Source organism: Hevea brasiliensis, chromosome 2 (genome assembly GCF_030052815.1).
Source record: "Hevea brasiliensis isolate MT/VB/25A 57/8 chromosome 2, ASM3005281v1, whole genome shotgun sequence".
Lineage (NCBI taxonomy): Eukaryota > Viridiplantae > Streptophyta > Magnoliopsida > Malpighiales > Euphorbiaceae > Hevea > Hevea brasiliensis.
Window position 1 is genome coordinate 119,673,074 of NC_079494.1, and position 10,030 is coordinate 119,683,103.

At 36.5% G+C, this 10,030-nt stretch overlaps 1 protein-coding gene across 2 annotated transcripts; it reads right to left on the reverse strand.

The window, feature by feature from the left end:
- Positions 1-1,401: 1,401 nt before the first annotated feature.
- Positions 1,402-9,673, reverse strand: LOC110661060 (CDPK-related kinase 3). 2 transcript variants are annotated; one of them, XM_058141093.1, is made up of 12 exons: positions 8,840-8,953; positions 5,557-5,613; positions 5,300-5,430; positions 5,061-5,102; positions 4,768-4,876; positions 4,405-4,483; positions 3,944-4,240; positions 3,563-3,672; positions 2,879-2,986; positions 2,711-2,773; positions 2,089-2,256; positions 1,402-2,007 (listed from the first exon to the last, which is right to left on the reverse strand). In XM_058141093.1, the coding sequence occupies exons 3-12, from the start codon at positions 5,428-5,430 to the stop codon at positions 1,870-1,872; spliced, it is 1,245 nt and encodes a 414-aa protein (XP_057997076.1). In that variant the 5' UTR covers positions 5,557-5,613; positions 8,840-8,953; the 3' UTR covers positions 1,402-1,869. The 2 variants fall into 2 exon arrangements, with proteins under 2 accessions (XP_057997076.1, XP_021675274.2); XM_021819582.2 differs by lacking the exon at positions 5,557-5,613 and having other exon boundaries at positions 8,840-9,673.
- Between the last annotated feature and the right edge of the window lie 357 nt (positions 9,674-10,030).

Consider the following 10,030-nt stretch of genomic DNA (forward strand, 5'->3'; position numbering starts at 1 on the left):
GATGTGTAAACTAACTAAAGTAATAAAATTACTAAGTGGATGTTATCAGAAGAAGTCTGAAAATTCAAAAACTATGAGGTATTATACGGCTGTTTATTAGCGAATCAATAGCAGGAAAAGAAAATATATTAAAGCATGTTAAATAAGTATTATTTCTGTGTAGGTGGCAAACAGATGAACCAAGAAAATTAGTATAGGATTTGAAAGCTATGGGAAAGGAACAGCACTACCGAAAGGCCAAAGGCATCTTCTATGGAATAAACGATAGGTCCTGATATTGCATTAATTTTTTAATCGAACACTGACTCTTTAACTCGGTTTTAAGTAGACTACATCAGGTTTATACAATAAAGTACAAAGTCGCCCCTTTCTTGTGCTGTAATGGAACAGCTAGTCCAAGTCTGCCCATTTCTCTCCATCTTCTCCCACTTCTATATCCTACGTTATAAGTTATTTTGACACATGGGAAAGTTGCAGAGAAAGGTTATGATAAAAATTAAAATCCTTCAAAACTCTTTATTTTATATATAACCGCTCAATTATTAATCATTACCATTGATAAAATATCTACCAATTGAAACATTTTCCATTGTGTATGAAAAGAGAAGGTGAAAGATTAGCGTGGGAATAAAGGAAACAATTAAGATGTAATGAGTAAGAAGGCATTTATTCCTTCGTACTCATCAAATCATAAAACAATTTTATATTCTATTTGGAGTGCATCACCGACAGGGCACTGTCAGAGTACAGCGGCGTCGAAGGCAAGATCCTCAAACCGTCCATCCAATGGGAAAAGATTTCCAGTGTTTTGGTTGGAAAGTTGCTTGCTCCAATCACAAATATACATGCACTTTATACAAAACCCATTCAATCATTCATCATTGCTTTATGTAAGAACCGCAGTGTGCTTATTCACTGCATTATAATTATAATATTATTATTATTTTTTATTTTACTTTTTTATATATATTAATTAACAATTTCATTGCTTATATTAATCACATTGAAAAAGAAAAAGGCAAGCATAAGAAGAAATTGACTTCGATATTTAATGAAATGTAAATTTGCATTTTCATATATTAATTTTAATTAGAAAGTGCACTAGTGCTGGTACCATTTAAAATTTTTCCAGAAAAAAGGGGAGGGTGTGGAAGAAGAGTTGAAGGGGTCACTAAAGCATACATATGAAAAAATTACAATGGATGAATAAATAGTCAATTGAAGCCACTTCCATTTCAACATCCCGCCCTACTGGCCGGCTGGCCGGCCGACCGACCACTGGACAACAATGCAGCATTATTGTAATGCAATGGACACCCTCAACTTGCTACATGTTGACAACTGTTACAATCCACAGCTCCATCATGCTTCCCAGCTTCACTTTCAAGTGGAATTACTATCTTCAACTCAATATGAGAGTTCCATTATCCCATTTTTTTTTTTAATTTTTATTATTATTTTCAAGGGTACAAAGAAAAATTCAGCTGAGCTGCAACTGCTTCAACAATGTACATGTACCGCTATCTCTTGCTTGATGTAATGACATGTTTTTGGGGTTCAAGAAAAACAAAACGAATAAAAAAAAAATTGACAAGCAAAAACATTTAAACCCCTGCCTGCGTTCTGTTAGTAGAAGCTCTATACTTCCAGATAATCAGTCGATGCCTAGGCAGTAGTCACCGCTAACTAATGAGGAAAGATAGCCCGTCATTTCGCCTGAACAATCTCAAGATACGATTTGACTAACATATTCATTTATGCACATTTTTCTATACCAACCCTGCGACCCAAGTCCTCCAAATGCCACAATTTTGGGAGAAATTATAATAAAAAAATAAAAAGAAAAACCTATATGTAAAAAGCTAAAAACTAATGGTGTCTTGTATTTGAGCTACGAAGAGTCACACCATGTAAAAATTTCGTATATCCAAGTAAACTAAGCTTTCCGTCTGAGTTTCTGATCCAATCTTTGATGAATGAATAAGCTGAAGGCCCGACATTCAATTCCTGCAGTAATGATAGATTTAAGATGATATTCATTGACCAATAAGCATAAGACGACAACCCAACAGCCATAATTGTACATACTCGTGCCAGTTCTTCAAGAGAGATGACTCTGTTACCCTCCCGTTCAAAATGCTCAAATGCAGCGGAGGCAATTTGCTCCCACCCATCAAGTGCCTCTAATTGATATGTGCTAATTGCAGCAGCACAAAACTCTTCAAAGTACATCTTCCTATAAGCAAGGGACTCCATCTGCCCAAAAAAAATATGGCATCCACAACACAGTTAGAACAAGAAGACCATCAAATATGAAAAAGAAAAAATAAAAAATCAACTGTTCAAGACATTCAAAGAGTAGGCAATACTACATAGAAAGCTTTAAATGACTTTACTAAGCACTTTCACATTATTAAAAATAATATAAATGCAGAATAGACAACAGGTATGGTTCAAAACTTTTGCACACAAAAGTAACCATCACTTTCATATCTTACCCAGAAAGTTGCCAAGTTTCAACTACTATAACATGTGAAAGCTAAAAGCAACAGCTGTGGAATAGATTAAAGCAACCAAACTATAGCATGTCAGTCAGCAAACTTAAAAATTCTAAAACAAATAATGCAACTTCAAATTTTTAAGTGCAGATATGCGAGAGTCGATCATAATAATAATAAATAAATAAATAAATAACAATAACACACCATACCACGTTAAGAATTTCAGGAACCCTCAATTCCCTCATGGCATCAGTTGCATGATGTCCTAGAGCCTGCAAAAGATTGCATTTTTTTTTAAATAAAATCATAATCTCATTCATAGTAAAATCATAAACCACTTCAGATGTAAATTAATTAAAAAAGAAACAGTGAATAACCATTCTGAAGTTATCAAGAGAGACACTCCCATCCCTATTTGGTTCCAACAGCCTGAATTGAGCTCTAAGATATACAAGCTCATCCTCAGTCAACGCTTTTGAAAGAGCCTACAATTAAAAGAACATAAATAACATGAACTAAAATGTAATGGGAACATTTTCCCAACTCTTATTTGAAATTTTTGATGAATCTTCAAGACATTAATCTAATGAGTAATGACAGAAACTATAGTTTTGTATGAATTCCATTATAGTCAGTGATTATGTGCTTGATGTGTTATGGAGATACAATAAAAATGTTAAAGGTTCTTTGTTCAAAGAATTATTTTAACACCTTAACAACACCATGAATGATGTAGCTTTGCATCAGGACCGAGAATATCATCATAAAGAACCATCTCATAATGAAACACTAACTATGAATTTCCTAATATCAACTTTTATAAGCACAACAATGCTTGATGGTTGTAATTATAAAAGGTTATACAAGGTAAAGCCTATTTAAGACATATAGGTAATATTCCTTATTGCACTACCAGGTAAATTTATTTTGATAATAATTGGAGTTACAAGATGCACACACAAATCACAAATATTGTTTGCATTATCAAGATTAAGAGTACAGAGTAATAAATAGCAAGTTCTAGTACGGAAAGTTCTTTCTCAAGTTCAGGAAAAGAGTACCTTTAATGCTGCACGTTTGAAAGGTGTAGCATGCAGGTATGCCTTTACTAGTTTATAGATCAATATGTCTAGAGGTACAGAACGGCTATCATCCCGCAACCATGGGTGAGCTGCAATTATTAAGGTTTTATTAGCTAAAAGAAACCCAAAAATAAGAAATATTATTTAGATAACTTGAAACACTGAGATCTGCATTGTCAACAAGCATGAAATGTAGTGTAAGAGTAGCTCAGATTATGTGCATTCCTTGAAGTGACTTGCTCATCACAAAAAAGAATTCCATAACAATGTAAAAATTTGCAAAACCATTTATGTGCACTGCTTATAGTCCATCAGCATCTTAAGCATCTTCACATAGCTGTATGGGAATTACCAACTTACTTAGAGCTTGGACAGCAGTCATTCTTTTCCTGTAATCCTTGTTCAGGAGCCTCTTCACAAAATCCTTGGCCTCTGGACTGATAGAAGGCCAGGGTAAATCATCAAAGTTGGGATCAGATCTCAGCACTGCACGAAAAATTCCTGATTCTGTCCGTGCCCAGAAAGGCCGGCTTCCACATAATAAAATATAGGATATAACACCAATGCTCCATATATCTGCCTCCAGACTGTAAGATCTATGCAGGACTTCAGGTGCAACATAATATGCACTTCCAACAATATCATTAAGTCTTTCATCTGCAAATATTACCCAGAATTTTTTTTATCTTACAACTAAATAAAGATATAGAGATGATGTACCTCTGTAAGGGAAAAGTAAATTTAGCCAACTGCTAGCTATTAAGGCAAGGATATTATTCATTTTCAGACCAACAAAAGAAAGGGACGCTTAACAATTTTACCTGGCCGGATAAAGTCAGAAAGACCAAAATCAATAAGCTTCATATCAGCATCATCACCCCCAGTGGTGAAAAGGAAATTCTGTGAAACAAGAAAAACAAGTATCAAAACTGAATAATCAGAGTCAAAGAAAACACGTGAACCATGGCCCCCCAAAAGAGGGGGAAATTATATAATGAACCAGTCGTATGAACAACGGATTTGTCCTGACCATGATCATGGTGGGATCAACATTAAACTCACCATGATCAATGGTTGAAATAAATCCGTTGCATATGCAACGACGCATGGTAAAAAAGCTCCTAAAAGAGAGAGACAGAGGGCGCTGAATGCTAAGTGGCACTCATTTGGAAGGGAAAAAAAACCTCTGGCTTTAGGTCACGATGCACAACGCCTTGAAGATGGCAAAATGACACCACTGACAGGATTTGCACAACTATAGCTTTTGCATCTCCCTCTGTGTACCTTCCTCCTCTGCAGCAGAGCAAAATATTGTACATTAATATGATATAATATTTCAAAATCCTTAGGATCTCGATTACAAAACTTAATGGATGACATCCATTGGAAATAAAAATATCAGACATCAGACTGAGGCAAGCCAAGAAACCATATGACATTCACATATACAGAGATCATGAAAAGGGTAATTCATTACCTTGCTAAAATTCTGTCTAAAAGCTCGCCACCCTCACACAATCTGATAAGCAAAACAAAATTTTTAAAAACATCAGATCTAAAAGTTCAAAAAAAGTATTTAAAAAACTGTATAACGATAAAAGGGAAAGTCACTAACTCCAGAACAAAGAGTTCCATAAAATTACCAGCTAAATATTTTATAAATGGAAATATTAATGAAAAGAATAAGAAAAATAAGAGAAAGAAAGAAAGGCATACTCCATGACTATGTACACATTATTAGCATCCTCGCATGCATCATAAAACTTGACAAGATGCTTATGCCCTGATAGTGCTTTCAATATTTTTACCTCCCTACGAACATCTTCAATTGATATTGCTGTTGTCATCTGCCAGATAAATCTCATCAAAACTCAGATATTACAGAATCAATATCAATACCACAACTAATCATAATTAAGAAAAAGCCAGTAATAAATTAGAATGATGTATTAAAAAAAAAATTATAACTCTACCTGTCAAGGATGAAAAGATCCTTGATCCTGCTCCAGAATTTAAATATACAAACTTAACTGAAAATAGTAGGTTATCAGCACAAATAAGGCATGGAATTAAAGAAACAAAAGACAGATTTGCTATTACTAAGTCATTTGAGGTTACAAAATTCTTTTGGTTCGGGCTACAAACAAGGCATAAATTTTCGGCCATTATTCACTATGATTGAAAAAACCAAGAAAACCGATGCAACTGAATATGTTAGTTGGTTTAGCAATCTTCAGTAGCACATATAATTCGGAACAGTTGGTCGATAAATCTTAGAAAATCAGTTATTTCAATTCAACCTGAAAATCATCAGGTATCTGATGGATTGTTCAACCCTTTATATTTTGATATTTATTATAATCACATTTTACTGCCTTGAATGTACTTTATTATAGATTCTCAGAAATTTCTTCCAGTTCTTAAAAGCTCATTTTATAGCCTTCTCAAAATTTTCATATTTAAAGCGATCATCCCATCAACAGAAATCTTGGATTAAAACTTACTCTCCCCCCTCCCCCCCTCCCCCAACCCTCTATATATATATATATATCTTGAATTTTTATAAAAAATGTATTCCAAAGAATATGAGATCTAATAACTTGATGACACCTTGAAATATAAATATAGTTAGGATGCCTATAATGCAAATTCCATTAAACTATATCAAATCCCTTCTTTATAAAATCATCCTTATAGCAAAGTTTCATCATTAACACAGAGGCTGAACTGAAAATAAAATTTACTCAAGAAAACAGCTGGTAGTGGGTTAAGCAGTGTATATAAGTAAACTTGTCTCACTCATATTCTTGACCATATAATTATCAAATGTTGAAACAGTACCAACTAACTGAATAATCACGATCAAATTTGTAAAATACAGAAAACAGATATTCTCATCAATAATTCTCTTTACCGACAAAAGAATTTGAACCAAGCGAGAATGATAAAGCACAGAATCAAGCAGTACCAAGTAGCCAGTTGTCATATATGTGCACAGGACATATAAGTAAATTGATACACCTTATACATTTATAGAATGACAACAACTATGCCGCGTATATTATCCTTACTACCTACTAGTGTGATTTTTCCAAATGGACATAATTAATATTTTAATTACTATACAACTAAAATATTCTATAAAGAACCCCATCAACAGTATTCATTCATATTAAAAAGGAAAGCCACCATAAAAACATCCTTGGGGCAAAAGAACTCGGTACAAAAGGGATGTATAAACCTAGGAAACCAAATTCTTTTATAAGGCTATCGCATTCATTAATTGTCCTACGTAAGGCTCAAGGAAGTATGGTTTAGAAGTATTGCATTATCCAAGCATAGATTATATTCCTCCCGACCTGTTTGAGCCAAAGTGTCTCCAAAAATAAACAAGTAGGATGAATTGTTTATTACACTGATCTGACTTGTTACCACCCATCACTATCAACTCAAGCATGTCAGAGTTATTATTACCATAAAATAATCTAATTAGACTTAAGAAATAGACTCCCATAATTAATACAACCCACTTGTAATACTTTTACACGTGCCTGACAAGCATTGGCTCAATTGTTCTATAAATAAAGACCCTTCCATACCGAGCGGGCAAATTTTCTTGGCCTACACCATGACTCCATTAGAATTACTCTCCCTAAAACTTCTTGGAAGTAGTCGCAGTAGCATGATACCATAATTAAGTAGTCGTATGAACCTCAAAAAATACTATAGCACTCGTATTACCCCGAAACCATCTCAACCACGTGTCACCATTTCAAACACCGTCTGAATCCTTAGTTATCAATTGGTGCCGTTTATGGGAACGAAGCAAGTCTTTACACATGCCTAACAGACATTGGCTCAATTGTTCTAAAAATAAAGACCCTTCCATAATGAGAGAACAGATTTTCCTCGACTACACCATGACCCATTAAAATTACTCTCCCTAGAACTTCTTGGAAGTAGTCGTAGTAGCATGATGCCATAAATAAGTAGTTGTATGAACCCGAATTACCCCGAAACCATCTCAACCACATGTCACCATTTCAGACACCGTTTGAATCCTTAGTTATCAATTGGTGTCGTCTGTGAGAACGAAGCAATTCTCGCTAAAGTTCCTTAATCCTAAAATTCATTTACTATACACTCATTGAGATCCACATGGCCAATGAAGAAAACCGCTTTCCCAACCTAACCGCTATTGGCCAAAATACCAACCCTATAGACATTCCCCCACCAACCCAGCCCTTATCTGCCATTCCTAATATTTGGGCCTCCTTATTTGGGACAACATCTGTCAACAATCTAAATGCTACGTCCTCCTCTAACCCTCATCACCATACTCCAACCAACAATGATCTTCAAATAATGTCCCTTCAAATGTCTCAGATGAATGCTTGGTTGAACCAAACAATGCAGCAGATAGGACTAATCCCTCCTATATAGCCAAGTCCAAGACATGAGTTCCGGCAGGAGAAATGGATCATGTTAATGATCTCGTTGATGGAGGAAGAAGGAGGAGACGAACAGGAGAGAATGAAGAACCTCCAGCAAAAATAAGGAGACGACCTGTTTTAGATCAAATAGTTCAAGGTTACAATCCCGAGGGAGATGCCTCATCCTCAACAGACACCACTTGGCTCTTGGAAGATGATTACAACACAGAAGAAGATAAGAGTTGAGAAGGAAGACCTCCTCAATGTCCGAAAAGACAGGGGAATCAACATAAGAACCAAGGTGCCAGAAAACAACCCAGCTGGAGACAACAATGTTAATCAGAAGCTGCAGAATTTGCTAGAGCAAGTGCGTGCAGAACAACATGCATTTATAGACGACCTCCCCTTTTCCTACAGAAATCTAGGTCATCCCAAAGAAATTCATGATGCCAACAATGACCCATTAGAATTACTCTCCCTAGAACTTCTTGGAAGTAGAAGTAGTAGCATGATACATAAATAAGTAGCCATATGAACCCTGAAAAATACTATAGCACGCGTATTACCCAGTAACACCGTTCGAATCCTTAGTTATCAAATTAAAACCCAAAGCATTATGCTAGGCCAATAGGAACATAGTAAATGCAGCCAAGAAGTCCTACTCCAATGGAGTTCATTATATTCATGAATTCCTTAATCTCAACATAAGATAAATAATGATACGCAGAGCCTCACAGATCAAACGAATTGAATACAGTGTTATACATAGAAATAATACAGTGAAAGAAAAATGATCAGAAGTGACAAATTGATATCATTGTACCTTGGCTTTGGATATGATCTTCACAGCAACAGGCTGATCTTTAAGCTCCCCTTTTTTCACTCTAGCGGAGCAAGTATGACCAAAATGCCCTCTCCCTACCTCCTTCCCCAGCTCGTACTTAGCTCCGAAATTCTTGCTGTAGCCGAAGCTCTTGTCCAGCGACTGCTGCTGCTCCGGCTCCATGCCACCGTGTTCAGGAATTGGCCCCTCCTTGGGCTTCGCACCACCGAGACGCTTAGCCAGCGAAGCAGCTATGTGCTTGGCAGGCGAAGGAGGCGGGAAAGGCCGCCGGAAGAACCTCCTCGGCGTGGATGCCCTAGCCGGAGACGGCGAGACGCCTCCTGGTAGTGGACTGGCAGAAACTCCATGCGGATAGGGGCTGGGCCAGGGGCTGGGGTTGGAGGACCTGGCCGGCGTGTTCTTCACTGACGGGACGGAGACGGCTCCGTTACGCGGAGTTGATGGTCGTAAGGGCGTTTGGTTGGGATTGCCGGTGGCGACTATGGTGGTTGTTGCGTCATTCTCGTTCGTTGGATTAGTCTTACCGTAACACTGCCCCATCTTGCAATACTGCTCCCCTGCTGTATCTGATCAGCACTCAAAGTCTAGACATCGGACGGTGCAAAAGATTTTCTCATGGATCTGACAACCATCGGAGAGAAAACAAACGAGAGAGAGAGAACAGAGAGATCTAAGTGAAGAAAACGATAAAAGAAGAGAATGAAAGAGGGTACTAAGTCAGAGGGAGAAGAAGAGAAAGAGACAGACAGAGAGATAGAAAACAAGAGCTGCTAAGAGAGTGACACAGGTTGAGGCGAACAGATTGAAATTTTTTTAAGGAGTTAAAAGTGCACAAAAAGGTAAACTCGCAGATTTTTAAACCGCCGTTCGATTTGCATAATTAAATATGGAGGGTTAAAATCACAACGTTTAAAATCCTTGATTGGGGCATTCAAGCCGTGGATTCTTAATCGAGGGTCTCTGTTCTCCAGACTAAGAGAGACAAAAGATGGGGTAATGTACATAAGTTAAACTCTCAAGTCCTCCCTCTATCTAATTTTGATTTTTCTTTTTTTTTTTTTCTCATCACTGTATTATACTGTATAGGAGCTCCTTTTGGTTTTGTCTTTTGCTACTTTTGTTGCCGTTATTTTCTATTTTTTTTTTTAATGAAAAAAGCGATTTTAGGAA